This window comes from Corapipo altera, unplaced genomic scaffold (assembly GCF_003945725.1).
Source record: "Corapipo altera isolate COAL_440 unplaced genomic scaffold, ASM394572v1 48b, whole genome shotgun sequence".
Taxonomy (NCBI): Eukaryota; Metazoa; Chordata; class Aves; order Passeriformes; family Pipridae; genus Corapipo; species Corapipo altera.
Window position 1 is genome coordinate 11,094,591 of NW_020884884.1, and position 19,254 is coordinate 11,113,844.

At 47.8% G+C, this 19,254-nt stretch overlaps 1 protein-coding gene across 5 annotated transcripts in view; it reads left to right on the top strand.

Moving 5' to 3' along the window:
• LOC113946434 overlaps positions 1-18,722 on the top strand; it is a 58,283-nt gene extending 39,561 nt beyond the window's left edge. For all 5 annotated transcript variants that reach the window (XR_003527429.1, XM_027641664.1, XM_027641667.1 and 2 more), the window contains one exon: positions 18,379-18,722. Coding sequence is in view for 3 of the 5 variants with exons in the window: in XM_027641664.1 (XP_027497465.1) it covers positions 18,379-18,413 (35 nt within the window). In the remaining 2 variants the exon portion in view is untranslated. The remainder of the gene's footprint in view (positions 1-18,378) is intronic.
• Positions 18,723-19,254: the final 532 nt, after the last annotated feature.

Below are 19,254 nucleotides of genomic sequence, written 5' to 3' on the forward strand. Positions count from 1 at the left end.
AAAGCCCAAACAATCCTGAATATCCACAGTTTGGCATCTGGGAATGGCATAAGATGGCAGAGATTCCATGGCCTGTGGACTGGCTGATACCATCCATGCAACCCCAAATTCTTTCTTTTCTTGCAGAGCTTGCCTTTATGATCAGCCTTGCTGTCTGGCTCCCTGGCCAGCTCAAAGGATATGGATCTGGGAGGAGCCTTGACTGCCTGGAGAGCCCCCTTGCTGACCTTCCATATTGTTCCCTGTCCTGGTAGCTCAGACATAGCTCATCTAGGTCAAGAAAGACAGCTCAGGAAGACATTCTGTGTGAGCTCTGATGAGATCTGCTCCTCCCAAGGCCCTTCAGCCGGGCTTGCTCCTTTTTCTCATTCCACACACGGTTTAAAAGACTGTGTTTGTAAACACCAGCCTCTGACTTTCTGCCTCTGGGGCTCTGGGAGGAAGGCCAGGGAGGGATCTAAGAGACAGCAGACAGTTTTAAGAGGCAGTGGCGTCCGATTGCTGTGGTGGAGAGGGCACGCCTTGCAGTTAATAGCCATGGTGTCGGGAGTCACCTACAGTACTAGCAGGTCTCGGCATTATTTCATGGTTCCCTGAGGCCGATCTTGGGTTTTACTGAAATGACCTTTTCACATGCCAAGGTAAATTCTGTGCCTCTCAAGTCAGCTCTGCCAGAATCAGTGGGGAGTTAGGCTGTGTTGCCTCAAGTGTATGTACAAGATTAGTGCCCTGTGATGACAAATGCCACAGTGGACGTGTGTTTGCATTTGACACAGCACTGGTTAAATATTCACTCTGTTCACACTGTTCTTCCCACAGATCGTTCCAGGGACCTTGGCCTCATACATGGACCTGGGCACTCCCATCTTACTGGGCAGACAAGGGCCTGCTGTGGCATAGCACCCGGCTGTTGAACACAAGCCAGATGACCTACAGTCCGAGACTCGCAGTCTCCCTTTGCTTTATTCCTTTTCAAAAATTGGTTAATAAGTGCCATTGTTTGGCCTTGTGATATTGTGGAGCAGTGACAAAACTCTTCTGTTGAGGGGTAGAGCTGGTGAGAGGTAGAGCCACCTCTTTCCCACCAGCTGCAGCACTTGGTGGGCAAGGAAGGCAAGGAGGGATCTTCAATCAAGCACGAGTCTGAGCTTGTCTGTATGTCCAGAATTGCTTCTGTCCACGCACTTTAATAACAGGCACATTCATACATAGATTTATCTAGAGCTGCAAAGCTCACAGGAAGATGAGAGCCAGTTCCAGCAGAGCATGGAGCATCAGCAGCCAGAGCACACATGGATATCAAGTACAGAACTAAAGCTGGGAAGTAGCCAGAGGTCCAGACAGGCTGTACAGTGGCTGTAGGGTTGCCCTCACACCTCACTGCACAGATGCAACCTCTGTGCCCTGCCTCCTGAAGGCCTGGAGCTGGGATGTCTCTTGTTTTCCCCATGCAGGTCCTCTGGGCTCTCAAGGCTTCACACTGTGTGTGATGTCTTGTACTTGGGTCATGTGTTATACCTGTGCAAAGGACTCCATGGCTCCCATGGGAACAGTGTGGGAGGTCAGGCCTGGCTGGTGGGGCTGAGAGAGGAAGAGAAAAGCTGGTGGCTCCTTTAAGGGAGGAAGCCAACAGGACTGCAGGGAAGGAGCTCTGGAAGCTGTGTTTTTCTCTCAGCGCCTCAGGGGCTGGTTACTAAATTTGGTTACTGGGCTTAAATAATGCAGCGTGGCAGAGCCCAGTGGGTTTGAACATTGTCATATCCACATAATCCTCTCCTAGGTGGCAGAGATCTCTTGTTCTCTGCCGCTGCTATCTGCGCAGGAGCTTGAATGTGATGTGAAACATCATCTTAAATAATTATAACTAGGAGAGAAGAGCCAAAGCTGCAAAGTCCCATCAATTTCCACTGTGCTCTGTCTATCTATATAATTTCTAAGATGCCAATCACCAAAGCATCCAAGCACTGTCTAATCTGGATCTGAATTCCCTTGGTGTTCATGGAGGCTTGAATCCTAGCATTTTGTGTGAGCCCATCTCTAGCAAGCATAGGGACAGAGCTGCATACTGTGAGCTGCATACTGAAGCATCCTATTGCTTCATGATTAACTGACCAAATGCCCAGTTGGGTTGGAGAAGTCAGGACATCATGGTACCCCTAGCCCAGGAAGCATTAAATCCTCTGTCCATTATTTTGGCAGAAGGCAAGGAAGGTTTACCAAGGGAAGGCAGGGAGTCACGGTCCCCTGCCCAGTGTGTTGTCTACCCTCCAGGTCACACAATGTGGAAGGAGAGGCAGATCGGTACAGCCGGCACAGTCTGTGCACCAAGGCTGCATCCAGCTCGGGGCAAGAAGGCCCTCTGCCACCCCTTGCTGTAGATACAAGCCTCCCCATGCAGAGACGAGAGAAGCACAGGATAGGAGCCAGTGACCTGGCTTTGCACCACGCAGAAGGAGGAAGAAAATGATGCACCCAGCTGCCCTCTCAGCTGACCTATTGCCCCACACTTCCTGCTGACTTTGTGAAACAGATTAAAACCTGCCAAATGACCGCTGAGGGCTAACACAGTGAATGTTAACAGTGACAGAGGGACTTGCTGTACTGGACATACTCACCTGGAGTGAAATGAGATTAAATTTTCCTCCATTCCCAGTGAAAGAGTACATGTTTTTATGAGAACCTACCAGGTTCAGGCAATGCCATAGCAGTGCAATTACTTTCTGTCCATTGGGCTGCACTTAGGAGAAGGGTCTCTCTTAGCCTCTGCCCACAGTCTCCCCAATTTGACATGACACTTGATAGTAGGTTTCATGGCAGAGGATTCTTAGCAGTTACTGGGAGAGAACCTTTCCAAATCCTGTTTGTAAGTATCACATTTCAGTCTTTACAAAAGTTCAGGTCCTCCCCACCCTCCCCCATGGATCAGCCCTATCCCCTTCCCCTGCAACTGCTGGAGTATTTTTAGTGACATTGAATAAATACATGTTAAATCTTTCTCCATTAGTGACATGTCAGAAATTGAAATGGCATTAGCTGTAAAGCCTGCAGCAAAGCCAGCTTCATCTAGGGCACTTGCAAGTGTTTACCCAAGAGGCCAGGTACAACAATACCAGCATTGCTTTTCCTTCGATCCATCCATGTTCTCTGCACACCCTTTCTACCCTTGTTTCTCTAGAAATACGAATGGCACCTTCTGTTGCTCTTTACTCACAAACTATCCCCAAGCCTCCCAACATGATGCTTAGGAAAAGTCTCCAGGTTACAAGGTTTTATCCTCTCCAGTCACATGCTAGATATGTCCTCTCCATAAATCATACCAGAGATTTCTCAAGCCCCATTGTAAAAAGCTGTTGAATTTTTTTGGCCCTTGTTAAGACCACTGTATAGCAACTCCAAAACTGCTGCCACAGCTAGGACTTGGCGGGTAGGAGTCTAAGTATATCAATATCTAGATTTTCCATCCATACCCACAACTGCCACCTTCTACACAATCTCCACTCTTCCACATACATTGGCTCCTCAGCTAAACTTCACATCTGACTCTAAGCCATGCCCACCCTGCCAGTCACCCACTCCTTCATTTGAAATCCTGTTTCTTCCTAAACATCCTGCCTCTCCCACACTGCCTTTGTTGCTTCAGCTTTCCCCTGCCTTATGTTTCCCCTTGTCCTCCTGACTACCCATCCGATCCCCTTCCTTCCTTCTTCCCCTTTTCAATCTACCCTGCTTCCCACTCTAATCTGTATTCCTCAATAAGAGATGGACATCTCTACTGTCTCTGGTGGTTCAGGCAAATGGCTTGCATATTCCCTGGGCTGCCCAAGGCAAGAGCTTGCTCTCCTTTGCTACTATTTCAGGTACATGGTATGGATCAGCTTGGCATCCAGAGCTTGAGGAAGTCTACAAAGAGCCCACAGCATGTGTAGCTTAACAGGAGAAGATCAGTTCAGAAACTCTGCCATGAAGGAGCAATGGATAATGGATGAGGTGAAGCTTGAGATGAAAGAAACTGAAATGCTACAGCTATCAAGCAAGCCAAAATATTTATAGCTGTGATTTGCAGCGTGGCTGATTGTGCAGGGCAGGGAGAAGTCTACCATTGCCTGCCATTAAGGAAGAGGGAAATTGCAAAACAAACATCCCCTTTGGATATTTAGGAGCACGCCCAAAAAATTAACGTTGATTATATCTCCCTATTAAGAAGCAAGATACTAGCTGCTTTAATTAATAACGTGGGTTCAATTGCCTTTTTGCAAGTATCAGGTGAGACATCAGGTGGTGTTCCCAGTGACATGAAGTTAGGCTCTTCTGGTTAGCGGGTAATCCTGAGGCCCTGCTCTTCAAAGGTATTTAGGTTTCAGGCAGCTGATGTTATTTAGATGCTTAAACCTTTTAAGGCTCTGAGCCTTAGGAGCTGGGAGGTTGGCTACAAAACTCCAGATTGCCTGGTTCAAGTCTAGTCTACGTCAGTCCTGATGAATAAATGTTACTATAAGGTATCTGTGAGATGTCAGCTCTGTCCGTAAGGCTGGATCATTCTGCAGTTGCCTGATGTAGCCTCTTTGTGCCTTTTGTTTCTGAAGGAGGGGGTGATAGCCAGTGTCAGACTCCTGATAATGGCTTTGAAGGACCTGTGTAGAACTCAGGTTGTTTTACAGTTGTTAATTCATTCAGACAAGCAAGGCTGCTGCTTGATGGGTACTTTGTTTCACTCAGGGAGGGGGGAGGAGTGCGAGGGGGAAGAACACAGGGAGAATTGGTGCCTTTCCCAGACTTGCACAATAGCAGGGCTGGAAATGGGCCTTGTGCAAATTCAATTACTCTGAGCTGCAAGCATTAACTGCTGGGCTGCCCACTTTTTATTGTAGCCGTGGAAGGAGGTGCAGAGAGCAAACTAGCTGCTGTGGTTTGGATGTGGTGCAGATGCTGTCAGATTGTAGCAGTTCAGTGACATTTTTGTAACAGTTCCTGAAGTCACAGCTTTCCCAATACTTGGCAATAAGTAAGGCTTGTGTACAGATAAGGACTTTTGTTACATAGTGCAAGAAGTCTAATGAGACAAGAGCAGGAGGGAGAGATTGAAGAGCTTGCTTTCTTCACCTCCTGCTTAATTACTGCCTGAAGAATGACACTGAACTCAGCCCCTTACTCCAGGTCAAAGGCTTCCCAGAGGGAATGGATATATCTTAATAATGGAGTAGACTCCTTTACCAGACTTGCAACCAGCCCTTTGTTAATGGTTGGATCCTCCCCTCCCTCCCAGTTAAGCACCTTTAATCTCTCTGGAGTCAAACCAAGCTCCTTAGATCTAGGAAAGCAAAGGGACCAGGTTTCTGTAGTGAATCTTTGAGCCAGGAGAAACAACAGCTCTAATATTCAGGTTTTTCCTATCATTTTACACTAAAAGCATTCTGCCATCAAACGGGTGAGCCAAGCTTCTGAGGGAAACCAGGCTGTGTCCTTTCTGCCTCGTGCATCTCATTAAAGAATAGCGGGCAGTTTGGCCAGAGATTCCTCAAGCAGTATGAGGCTGGATCACACCCTAACTACCTGGAGGCATCAAAAAGCCTGAAGTGCTACAAGCTTTTCTCATGGTCCCTGGGTTGCTCTACTGCTCCCAGCCACCCAAGTGTGGTGTCCATGGGCTCCCACCAGTCCAGTTCTCCAGAGGTCACATATACAGTGGAGAAAAGGGCAACTACAAGACATATACTGTGAGGCCTTCTCAGACAAGGCAGAGTCCTGAGGTTCCAGCAGCACACAGAAGATGCTGAAATGGGAGCAGAATTTACCTGGGGGTGATGAGTGGGGCTCTGAGGATGACTTCTTGTTGAAAAGTTTTAGAAAGGGTGGGGACTGAATCCACCTGCATCCCACCCAGGATTTGTTGGGCTGTGTTACATTCATTGTATGTGCTGTGGTACTGGGACGCAGAGGACTCTGAATTGTGTGGCAAGAACTGAATGTTTTAAAAGCCATTAAAAAGTATATCAGGGTATCCCCATGTGTGTATCTTTGCTGGAGTTACAGACAGAAGGGACATTTCCTAACTGCCTTTCCAGTTTGCACCACTGTGGTACCATACAGAGCTGGCTTGCTGCATGCCCTTCCGGCTGTTAAGATACAGTGCAGCTGGACAGCATCACTTCATGGTTCTCTTGCATTAGGTCAGCGAGAGTCTGCTGGGCAAAGAGAGCACCTGAGATGTGACTACACTCTGTGACCTTTGTCCTCAGAATGGACAAAACCAAAGAAGTCTTTAGCAAGGTTTTGTACCTTGGTAGGTCTGGTGGGGCAGGCAGTGGTGGGGGGTGTGTGTGGTGGATGTTGCCTTTCGCTGCTGTTGTGGGCAGAAGAAAGCAGTACTTGCCTTAAGGGTTCATGTAAGGCTTCTGGGGAAAGCCATCATGGGGGGAAGACTCTAGTTCACTGAGGAACAAATAATAAAGGGAGCTGGCATGAACAGGCCTAAAGCCTTTTCATTATACAGAGAAAACACCCAATGCCTCATTCCCTGGGGAAGAGCTCCTAGATAGTTGTCAGTCTGGCTGGCCCCTGCCCTTTAATCTGAACGTGCCCAAATGGGCCAGGGGCTTTATTTTTGTATTACTACATTGTCTTCCTCCCACTCACTTGTGCTTTCCTCTCAGATGTGTGTGGCTGCTTTTGATGCTTCTCTCCCCTGTTTTGGCCTCTCTGTTGGGCAAACTTTGTGGTTTGCCACCTTTTCTTGCTCCTTTTTCTACATCTTTGATGGTACAAGAAAGCTTCTGGTTGTTTCTCTGTTTGCATTTCACTCTTCGGAGGGTTGTGTCTGATGTGCTAAGGCAAAAACATCTGAGTCCTTCTGAGTTTTATCTAGCAGGGAATGCTCAGCAAGAGAGTGCAAAGCACAATGTAAAAAGAGGCTGTCCATTCCTTATATTTCTCAGCATAATAAAGGCAAAGATATTTTCTACTAACTTCATGATAAAGCTATCGGCCATATTTACTTTGTTCTTGTCTAATATGCTTTATCTCGCAACTTCCAAGAACCTTGCCAGTGTTATTTGTATAAATAAATCTCACATTTCTCCTCTGTGATAGGCATTTCCCCCCATTTTGCAGTTTGGGGAGCCAAAGCATTTAAAAATTAATTGGCTTTTGCAGAACTACAGAATAATCCAACCTTAAGAAAGAGAACAAGAACCTCACAATTCTGCCTTCCTTGCTTTCATTTAATGGAGTGTTCTCCACCTCTAGTTAATAGGGAATCTGGTTTTCCTTCAGGTCATGATCATGAAAAGATCCAATTGTCACTTTAAACTTATAATTAAAGTGTCTTCCTATACAGCGACCTTCATCAGAAAGTACCAGCTACTGCTCAGGTAGGTAGGATGGTGCTATATTGAAAATTATGAGACTCAGAGACTTAGACATTGTCTCCCTCAGGGTTTTTTGGGTGCTTTTTTTTTTTTTTTTTTTTCTGGTTGTGTGGGGTTTTTTTGGTTTTTTTGTTTTGTTTTGTTTTTGGTTTTTTTTGTTTTGTTTTGTTTTTTGCTAGTGCCACCCCATCCTGTTTTGTGTATCCCCCAAATTTCCCAAGATTTACTGGGTGGAGGAGACACTCTCTAGGCAATCTGCACACCTGCTGGCTGGTCACCACAAAGTGACAGAGTTTGTGGCTGGAGTGGATTTTATATGAACCTGGTTGGCCAGCTTGGCTGTGTCCTGGAGCTTATAGGTCCACCAAACTTTATTTTTTTTATTTATTGCCTTTCTAGTAGCTCACGCTGTTGAAATAGGTTACCACCCCTTTTCAGTAAGGGAGAAGAAGCAGTTTCAAGTGGCAAAGAAGTTGGGAATGACTGTGATTGTGTTATGTGCCTTTCCTGGAAAAATCCCATTATGCGATAGGTGGCCTGAAGACACTGGTACATTCGAACTGCAGCTTTTCCAGTAACCCAGCAGGATTTGGTGGGTGGAGGAAGGGGAAGGAACTCAGTGAGCTGTGACAATGGGAAAATCTTGGCAGGGACATGCACACGCAGTCTTGCAACCAGCCTCAATGTCCCAACTGTTACCAGAAGGGCTTGCACCGGGATGAGGAATGCTCAGAAAAGGGTTTGTGAAGGCAGCTGCAAACTCGAACCCTGGATCACTGCGTTGGGATGAGGAGGCAGCCGAGGCCACGCTCCCCTTGGGCTCAATGCCACCGCCCTAGCGTCGTGACAGAAAACCTGGAGATGCTCCATCCCCGCCAAGGGAGAAGGGACAGGGATGGTTTGGTGACGCACCAGTGCGCGCGCCGCTGCTGCCCCCTGCCGGGAGCGTCGGGAAAGAGCGGGACAAGGGCTTCTCCCGGGAGCTCGGGGATGAGCCAGGCGTCCCTCGCCCTCCGTCCTGCCCCCCGGCTCCCGGAGCCCTCCCTGCCGCCCGCGCGGGGCACGGCTCGGCGGCTTTGTTCCAGAGCGCCTTGCCAAGGCCGTGCCTGCGTGTGACTCCATCCCTGCAGCACTTCCTGCAGGGATATCTAAGACTGGGTCATTTCCTTTTGACTCAGCGGCATCAATCAAGGAGTATATTTCTCTGGCTTCTGGCTCAGGTCTCCAGCTGTGAGGATATGCCCTCCCGCTCACACACGGGCTGTGGGCAGTGTGGAGACGAGCCCCGGGCTTTGGCTTCTCTGGTCCCTTGGCACTGACTGCAGCTGGCCGGGTGCTATTCCCCAGCCTGTCCATTGTATATGCCCAGCTGGTTTACAGGTGTCGGCATGGCTCGTGGGCCAGGCAGGTCAGCTCCAGCGTCCCGCCGAGCAGGCTTTCCAAGCTCAGACTGCTATGCCGAAATGAAAGATCCACGCCACAGAGCAAAAGGCTTCTGTGACTATCCCAGTGTTGCACACACTGCACAGTCAGGTGCTGAGGCAGGGTTTTTTAGCTAAGGCTGATTCAGACACCTCTGGTACAGTGAAACATAACCTAAATCCAGATATTGTCCAAACTGTTCAGAGGCTGTCCTCTGCACCTAAGATGTGCACAGTATATTGTTTTATATGAACAATTTATATGATACCATTTATATGGACAAGTTGATATGAACAAAAGGTTTCCTTTTTTACAGCACAGGATTTTGACTTTGTGACTGAGGCTCTTTCCTGTAAAAGTCAAGACCAGCTACTGCTCATGCTGGAGCAAAATCACTACGTGGATGGAGGATGCCATCCTTTCCATGGATAAGCAGAAGTGGTCCAAAGGCTAAGTCTGTAAATAAATACCCTATGCCCTCACATGACTTGTCTGGACTAGTCTTAGGGAAAACCAGCTATTACTGCCAGGGGAAATCAAAGTGTACTTTGTAATTTGGGACACACTCAAGGTCCTGTATGTGCTACAGGAATGGTCCCACAATTACTGTGCCAATCCCATCATCCCTGTGTGTCCCGTTTGTCCCTGCAAAATGACATTGTGTGACTGACGTCAGGCAGACAGGACAGACCAATGGCTTCCAGCTCTGAAGAGCAGCAGAGTTGTTTACCACGAGGAGCAGGTAGAGCTGGTGGTTCAGGTTCCCTTCTGCCAAGGTGGACATGAGATGCTCAGTCACAGGAGAGTCCTGGGCTTTACGCTGGGAACTGCCAGATTATGTACAGGATAGACCTGAGACAGTGTTAGAGATTCACGGCAAACCTCAAGAGCAAAGGCAATCTCCAGACAAACACCTCTAAGCATGGGCAAATACACACTCCCATTGTGCAAATGAATGTGAAAATTGCCCCCAAATGTTTTCAGTTGTTCAGAATAAAATTGTAGTGTCTGAGAAGCTAGAAATTCACGTTAGCCTGGAAGGGAGGTATGAAGACACTTGAAAGTAAGAACTGCTGATGGTTGGTCAACCAGCAACATAAACATCTATCTGCCACACTTTTGTCAAGAAGTTCTTCCTGTGTAGACCAAACTTGATCCTTGTAAGCATCGGTATAAGGGCCAAATATTCTACATAAATGTATATTATATAGGTAAGTATATATATTATATATACGTATATATGGATAATATATGTGCACACAATAGGATTTTAGGATTATGTCTGTATCAGCAAATCTGTATCTGGGGCACTACAATTCCATTTTCTAGAAATTAATAACTGATTCCTGTTAAGTTATTCCTGCCGTGGTTTTGGCCTATGCCAGTTAATGCTTTTCCAAACAATTCCCAGGCATGACTGAGGGAGTTACTGTGGGCCAGGGGCTGTTCCAAACAACTACTTGGATCCAAATAGCCCTGCTTGTAGGATAAAAGACTTTAATGTTACTGGTGCAAACCATCCTGTGCCAGGGCTCTCAGTGCCAGGGAACAGTCCTGGGCACGTTTAATTTACTGGTATAGACATAGTCTATGAGCCCAAGGGATTAGGCAGGGTTTTAAGGGCTGCATGCCTGGACTTAGATACTTGATTTCTCCCAAGATCCATTTTATGGAACCTTGTTTTTTTGTGGACATGGGCTTTGGGCCTTTAAATCTTCTATCACCTTGGCTAAAAAGCCTTGCCTTCTGGTATTTAGCGACCCTCTCATGTTTTCCCTAAATAGGAAATATCTGGTGGAAGTTAAAGTGGGTTGTACTTATGCAGTTTTATTATTGCTACCTTCATTACAGTGGTATATAAAAATAGTGAGCTCTGTTTAATTAACACTTCTTAAGTTTTTGAATTTTTTTAAGGGGAAACTCATCCAAAATGTAAGAGGAAAAAAACCCCAACATACCAACCAGTAAGAAGCCTGGCTAATTTTCATCAGGCTGTGTAGAAAACAACTTCCTGTGTCTTCAGGTAAAACCTGGAGATCTAAAGATTACACTAATTTTACTATATGAAATTATGGACGGACTGACTAGATTTTTAAGGGAACATCCCTGCAGGTGTATTCAGTTATACTGATCCTTATGGTATAACATCTCTTGGGAATGGTGCTATTGAGTTTCCAGTACATGAATGTACTTGACCTTGGAGCTTTTCTAGGTCCTCTGAAGAACAGCACAGAAAGGTGTCTGACCGATAGCAGCAAACCTGCAGTGATACGAAGGAATAAAACTCCTTTGGTCAGGATACCAATTACAGTGCTTCCAGTCACATATGTTTCCTGATCCATCTGTCTGGTCTAATCATAGCTCTTTCTTCTCCTAACTCTTCCTGGCTGTTACCTGCTTAGCCTGACTCTTGCCATGACTTGAGCTTCATTTCTGTCAATGTGGATGCCACACTAGCATCAGGATACACAGGCCAGGGCTGGGATGAACACTGACATAATGAGTGTCTCTTCTTATCTGGGTGACTCTGCTCCATCAGGTGGGGTTGCTGCTCTACTATGCAGTATGTGACCCAAGTATCCAACCATCCCAACACAGGCTGTGTTGGGACAGCTCTGATACTGTGATGATGATACAGACTGGTGATAACAGCAAGTAGTTATGAGAAGTATACCGAAAACTCATTTATCTGCTGATATGATGAGTGTCTGCCATATATAAGCAAATTAGGCTGGCTCTTCAGAAGTCATCACTTGGGTTTGCAAGGGAGAAAAGATGAGGGCTGAGGAGTGATGAGATGAACACCTGATCCTTACGACTGAATCTGTCTGTCCTGTTCTGCTTGCAATTTGCTACACAGGTCTTGCAGAGATGGAATCCCACACACCTTCTATATGTGCTTTTTTGTGATGCATGAGCAGGTTTATTTAGAGGATTTGATGCCGTGTATCTGGGCCCATTACCCATCTAGCGGGGAGCTAGAATACATTTGAATAGATCTGGTGGAGAAAGAAGAGAGTTTTTTCAAAATCAGGCCCCAGAAAATTACTTGTTAATGCCTCTAGGAATACTGGCTGTGGTATGGAAACTAAAACTAAGAATTTGTCTGTACATTCCCTCCTCAGGTGTGTGGACCACAGTTGGGTTTGCCTTTGAGGGCTAGGAGACTGATGTGGAGGTGTAACCTGTGTCAGGCTCTGTGTCCACCTCTCATGCACTTGGACGAGGAGAGGTCATTCTAGGGCGGAATTCGGTGGCAGGCCTGGTCCTTTCGCTCTTGCCTGCTGCACTGTCCTTGAGCTTAAGCACTGAGAAGGGAGCGTGCAGAGAGCCTGGCACTGGCAACCTGGCTAGCTGAGTGCGCAGAGCCAGAGCCTGGGATCGGCACCCTGGGATCGCTGCGTGAGACACCCAGATCTTTGTCTACTACAGCGCAATTTCCTGCTTGGACATGTGCTTGTCAACATGGAGCAGCTCGTTGCTGCTACACGGTAATCCTGGCCCTGCCCTCAGCCCATACGGGAGAACACACAGGCCGGCAGAGCTGGGGAAACTCCAGCACTCCCACCTCCCGCCGTCCCTTGTCCCGGCCGTGCGCTGGGACGGGGAGAGGGGCAAATCCGCGGTCTCTTGCGCCCCCTGGGGCCGGCGGGTGGGTAATGCAGGCCCAGGAGATGTAGGGCACGGTACAGGTGGGGGCTTCTCACGAGGTTGGAAACAGAGACATAAGGGAGTGATGTATGATAAGACCTCCATGAAAATATTTCATCCCCACCCTTTATCAGCCCTTTGGCACAGCCCATCTTCTCTTGCACCCCACTTTCTGACCATTTTTTTTTTTTTTAGTGCTAGCGTGCCTGCATGCAGAACTCACAGTTACTGATGCCAAATTTATTTCCTTCTTCCCAAGGCCGTTTTCATCTTTGTTTACACAGCCATGCTGCCTGGAGAGCTGTTTCAAGTGGAATTTCTGGTGGATAGCTTGCAAACAACTGTTCTTATCTGTGAGAAGCTGATAAAGGTTTCATCATTTGGTCTTGGCCTCTAGAAGAGTTGGGGAGGATGTACAGGTGCACTCATGGAGTTTAGAAAGCGAGGAGTAAATGACATGCTCATGATTTATTCTCATTACAAAATCTTCTAAGGTTACTCCTTCCTTGCCCAGTCTAGCAATCTGAGCTTTTGAGGCAGAGGCTTGTGAGGACAAGTTGTCTTGTTCTGTTCCTCACAGTGCAGTTTTATTGGATGCTTGGACGCCTTCTGTTGGCTTATGGCTGGTTTGTGATCACAAATCCTCAGTCATTTTCAGTTCTACAGTTATTTTAAGGGCTGTATATTTTACCTGCAAGCCTTTCTCTGGGGATTCTGTTGTGCTGTCACCTCCCACAGAGGCCTTAGGCACTACTCATGCTCTTCTCACAGCCTCCTGTGCTAAGAGCAGCTCAGTAGCACAGGTTCAGGCACTGACTTCAGTGGACCCAGAACTGTCTTCCCTCCCCAGTAATCAATTGGAGCCTGGCAGCAGCTGGAGATGAGGTGCAGCAAGGCAGATGGGAGTCCTAACAGTTCTGTGAAACATTACCAGCGCCTGGCTGATGTTTTCTGGTCATCTGATGTCAGTCTGAGATGTCTAGCCAAGCTCACAGTGGGGCACTGTGGCCAGGAGTCCCCCAGGCTGCTGCCCCACCCAGGGCACAGCATGTGTGCAGCCTGGCTGTTGCTCTCCTAATCTACGCACTGTACTGTAAGGCATCAAGTTCAAACTTACACCTCCTGGAAATTCTTCCTGGAATTTCATTCCCTGGTGATACTAACCTGTCTTTTTTTTCACTTCCCTTAGAAGCACTGAAACTACTCACAAATACAGATCTAGATGGGGTGCCCAACTAGAGGAACTGGGAAACCTCTTTGATGTTGAAAGCTGTGTTTTATTTATATACTTGGGATAAGCTCAGAGGCTGTCTGGCCAGCCAGGAAGTTCCAGAAAGGAATTTCCCCCCATCAAACCAGCAACCACAATAATATTTTCTCCCTTCCTCTGCAGAGATTGAGTGTGCTCATTTCCTAGCACTTTTGCTTAAAAAATTTGCCATTTTTTCAGGATCCTGGGCCCTTTCTCTCTGATGCTCCCCTTCTAAGCATTGTAGTTTGAGGCAGGCTGGTAGATGGTTCTTTCATCTTATGACTGATAGCTTGTAGCTAGGGCTCAGAACCACTGGTGATCCCATCTGAGGACTGTTATTGAGAAGATGTTTGAAAAGGAATATAGGTGAGCGAGGTGCAGTGACTCTATTTGAAGGAAAGAAGGTCAGGGATCCTTTTGCCAGATGAGACAATTCCTCTTCTTCAGGGATTACAAGGAAAAAGCTATCCAAAACAGAAATCATCACTTGTCTTTGCCTGGATTTCTGAGGAGCCAGGCTGCCCTGCTACCCTGGAGCTTCTGGCTGGCCAGGCTAAACTGCTGGCCGTGTCTGTGAGTGCTGTCCCAGCAGCCCGTTACTTGAGTGGGTGTCATGGGGCCCCTTCCAGGGCCTTTTGCAGAGGAACAAATGTCTGCAGTAGCAGCAGGAGAAGCACAGTGTAAATGGCCATAGTAATCCTGCTCTCCCTGGTTCTCTCTGTATTAGCCACATGCTGACTTTCCAACTGGCCCTAACAATTTTCAGGGAGAGAATGGGCAGCAAGGGAATTATAACAGAGATGGGGCTGCCCAGAAGTGCTGTTAAGAGGATAATATCTTTTCCTTATGTCTGTCATGTTGCCTGTGCTGGTGTGGTCATTGTTTCTCTACCAAATAGCAAGGTTTTCTGAACACCTTTCTTTCCAATTTTCTTTCTGCTTCTTTTCCTCTTTTCATGGCAGTCAAAAACTGCAAAAACAGGTATCCTAGGCAGTTCATTGCTCAGATGTGTCTAAAAGAGATGTATCTCAAAGAGAACAGGTAGCTGTCAGCCTCAGCCATCTCTGACCAGCCCTTCCTGATTATCCCTCAATGTCCAAAGTGTTTGCATGACAGCAGCTGGCTCAGTTCTGGGACAGTTTGTGGGCTTTAAGGTAACATTGGGCAGTTCTCACCTTTGGTTGCTTGTAGCCTTAGTGAAGGGCTCCTTCGTGTGTGGGATGTTTACCCACTGCCTGCCTCACACCCCTGGTATAAAGACCACACAGCCAGAGCCTGGAGAGCACTTATGTGCACTGCAACTTCACCCTTGCAGCTGGAGCATGGGCCGTTTTTATGGTTTGTGTGGTGGGGACTTAGCTTAGTTTGGCCCATGTGAGGGCAGACATAGCACAGAGGCAAAGTCAGAGATGATCCCTTCAGGATGAGCTTACAGGCTCATCAGTTCACACACTGGGAGGAGAAGTGCCCTGTGGTACCTGCTAGAAGTGATTGGTGGTTGGCTCAGGGACAGAGCTTGGGGTTCTTTGTTTTGTCAGTCATACAGTTCTGGAAACAACTCTCATTATTTTTGTGGACTGCCCTTCTCCTCTGCTTTTATCTATATACATTGGACTATGGTTGAATCAGTTGGTGGGTGGTCCTGTTCTGTGGTACCATTCGAGATGTGCCTGGCTTTGGGCCGACATCTCCCTCCAAGCAAGCTCCAGGCTGAGCTTTCATCCTGCTCCTGCCTTGCTATCCTCTTTAGCATTGTCCTTGGCAGACAGATGTTTCTTCTGCGCCTGGTACTTCCTGTAGCTCCAGTGTCTGACTCAGAAATCTCCCAGTTAAGGCCATAAGGGAGAGGGGATGGATGGGGTTTTCCCGGCTCATCCGCCTCCCTTGGTGTAATGCGGGGAGATCCCCAATAGATGGCACTTGAACCTCTTCCCTGGCTATCTTTTTGCCTCCAACCTCGGGATGTTCAGATCAGTGTGTGGAAAAAGGAGACCAAAGAGCAGTTCAGTGTGTAAGAAGGGCCGAGCAGATACCCAGGTGACTTCAAAGGGTGAAAACAGCATCACTTGCCTTTTGAGAGGGCTTGGCCAGGCCTGCCTAATGAGGCCTTCTGCACCCACACACATTCCTGTTCTTGCATCTGGCACTGTCAGTGGTACACCTTGGGCAGGATAAACTGCAAAAGGCATTAGCTTGTCCTCTAAGCACAAAAGGAAACACAGCCTAAAGGGAATCTGTGCATTAAACTAATCCTCACCACATTGTCTTCACTGTTTGCCTCCCCTATTATACAGTTTGGCCGGGATTCTCACAGAGGAATGTCTCCTAGGGAAAATAACACGTGGCACACCAGACATCCAGGGATGTCTTCCCCCGGCAGCAGCAGGCAGGAATGTGGATATTGTGGAAGTGAACCAGGATCCTGCATCAGCTCACAGCCCCCTTTCCTCTCCATGTCACCACAATGCCATGTGTTCTTGCAGGGGAAACTTGCCACTTACCTCCTTTCTGCTCCTCGTCTGGCCATGAGGAATTTAAAGAGATCTTCAAGCAATGCTGGAGTAGGAGTGTGGGCTTACCCTAAATGTTATGTGATGCATTTTTCATGCTTTTCTCATGTGAGTAGAGGAAACTTGGACTAAGTTTGAGATTGAGATTTGGTTTGAACCCAGTAGGCAGATCAAAACTCCATGGGTGAGAAACCCACAGGAACCAAAACCAAAGCAAATTGATCACATGAGATGCTTGGGAAGTGAAACCACTGAATTTTGCATAGCTCCAGCAGTGTGATCTAGTAAGAGGCTATATTACAGTCTCGGAGCTTACGGCTAGGAGCCACAGGAGATACCACTTCTATTCTTGGGTCTTCCACAGCTTTCCTTAGTGACCTTCAGAAAGTCAAGTAACCTTCCTCTGACTTAGGTTTCACCTTTGGGAGTAATACTGTTACTTACCCCTGGAAAATATGTTGCTATCCTTGTTACTTGGTAGTGTCCTGCAACCTGTACCTGCATGGAGAAGGAAAACCTCCAGATCCCTCAGGAAACTTTTCTTTTCAGTATGAGATTCAGCAGCCTAACTTGTCATCTTCTGGGAACCCATCTAGCATGTCAAACCTTGTTCTCGGGGCACAGGTCACATAAGAGTTGTAGCAGTAGGTTGCAGCTATGCTTTCTGCAAGGGTTTCTTTTCCTCTGGGGGTCTGCTAAGTTGTTTGTCACTGGTTGCAGCAGTGTGTCACTGTGTTTCATTCAGAGGAGTTGCTGGATGCTGTGAATCAACAGAGAGGTTGTGATCTGTCAACCAGTTGCTCCTACATTGCAGCTGTGGCTCAAGAGAGAGGCCTTGGTACTTCACCAGTGCAAGGCGTAAGGTTAGCTGGAGAGGGACTTGAGGGTGTGAGTTTCTCCTGAGCCTGCTGGAACACAGAGATGCTCATGGATATACAGTCTGAGCAAACACTGGGAGCAGGTGTGTATAACTAGACCCCAAAAGGCCTGGGTGTACCCAAAGTTGGTGTTCCTGGCTGTTCTGGTTATATGATATACAAAGCAAGAAAGAAATAGCTGTTCTGCAGGTATCTGCTGAAACATGTAGGTAAAGTTTGCGGAAGCAGGATTTAAAGTACTAGTTTCTCTCACATCACAAGTGCCATGACAAAGCATCACTGGCACTTGGTTTTGCAGCTTGCCCTGGGCAGACTTGGCCCTGCAGCGGGTTAGGAGGCCTAGCATGAACCCTCCACCACGCTGCGACCCCTGCTGCTGTTCTGTGCCTTAGTGGGATGATGTGAGCTCAGGCAGAGGCTGTGAGGTACTGCAAATGGGATGGCAGGTTCTGCTCTTCTCAGTTTCAGGGAACTTTCTCAGCTTCATCTCTTCTGAGACAAACAACTGGGCTCTGGCATGTCCCAGTGCTTGAACTCCAAGAGCTCAAATATGGGAAAGCAATTATACCCAGTGGTTTAAGCTGACTGTGGTTTATGGGTCGTATCTTACAGACCATTAAAAGGAAAGCCAGTGGCTTCAGTTCTGGAATAAGTAATGAATAATGGCTTGGGGAATTTGGCTTTATATGAAAAAAAAAAAAAAGAAGAAATTATAAGAGAGTCTCAGTTGTTGGGTTTTGGGATATACCTTGATTATTGGTTAAGGAACAAGAGTAATTCTTATCAAATATTAGATATATTATTGCATCTCTATATGGAGGATTTCTGTTTTCATTTGGCATTTTACCCTCTCCTCTTTGACACAGGATGCCAGACCAGCAATCTGCTCATGTGCACTATTCCTTGTTTTTTTGTATTCATGCAATAAGGAAAGTAGGAGTACCTATAAAAACATGTGGTGACTTAGAGACATAAGAGAGGTAAGGTTGGATTGTGATTTCAATTTGGTGTGAAATTGGGGAAAAAGAGGTGAAAACAAGTCCACAGTGTGAATGCAAGCTCATAGAGCAAGTATGGTTTAATAGCTGAGATAATTTCCTATTGCAGACACCTTCTAAGAAGGCACTAACTTTAAAATTGAAGTATCATTTTCTGGCTCAAACTCTGACTGTTGTAATCCTTCAAGAAAATATACATTGCTAACTGGAGCTGAACTGAGGCCCTTTCCCCTGCAGCGAAGACGTTCTCTTTCTTTTCCACCGTCAGCATTTTATGAGTGCTCTTTCCTTATCTTGTTACAGGCCTGCTGGCTGCGAACAGGGAACCAGTACGTTAATCAGCCTGTGCTCCCCTGGAATTTGTACACAATCAGAGACCTCCACAATGCTTCCGAATCGGTTCCAGGAGGAAGGTTGGGAGAAAAGGCTCTGCTGGCCCCAAGGGACTGGCAATGGGCAAAAGGCACCTTTCACCTAGACGTGGGGAATTTATCACTGGCATGGAGTTGGCAGTGGGTGAAAGCCCTGTTTTGTTACTGCTGGCAAACGTGTCGGCAGCTTCCTGTGGGTTCGAAGCGGCTAGGAGCCTATCAGTCAGTCCCCGATAACTCTCCTGCCTGCTTTGCCAGGGAGGTGCTGGAGGACTGGGATGGAAATGGACCATCTCGGTTGTGTCCGAGCTGGTGCAGCAGGAGCTGTGCCGTCCTGGCCCCGAGTTTGCCTCGGCTGTGAGGAAAGGCAGTGGCGTGCTTCCCTGCTGCTGCAGGCCGCTTGCAAGCTCCTGGGGTGGCTCGGGGACTCGAGACGGGACACACGAGCCCTCTCTATGGATCTGAACGCTCTGAATCGCAGGACACGACAGACAGGTCACGGCATCCCGTTACCCTCCTGGCGCGGGCGGGCTGCGAGCCAGGATGCGGTAGCGCACAGGCAGCTACAGCCAGGGCAAAGCCCGCACAGGTCGGGGACCCAGGGAACGCCGCCCGGGAAGGGCCGGTGACCCTTTAAGCGGAGTCCCCGCCCCGTCCCGCCCCGTCCCGCCCCGTCCCGCCCCGTCGGGCCAATGTGCGCCGCGGCGGCCGCGCCGTTTGTTACAAGTTTCCCGTCGCGGCGGTCGGGAGGGACCCCGGGGTGGCGGCGCCCGGCGGCGGCAGCAGCTGGACGGATGGGGTGCGGTGC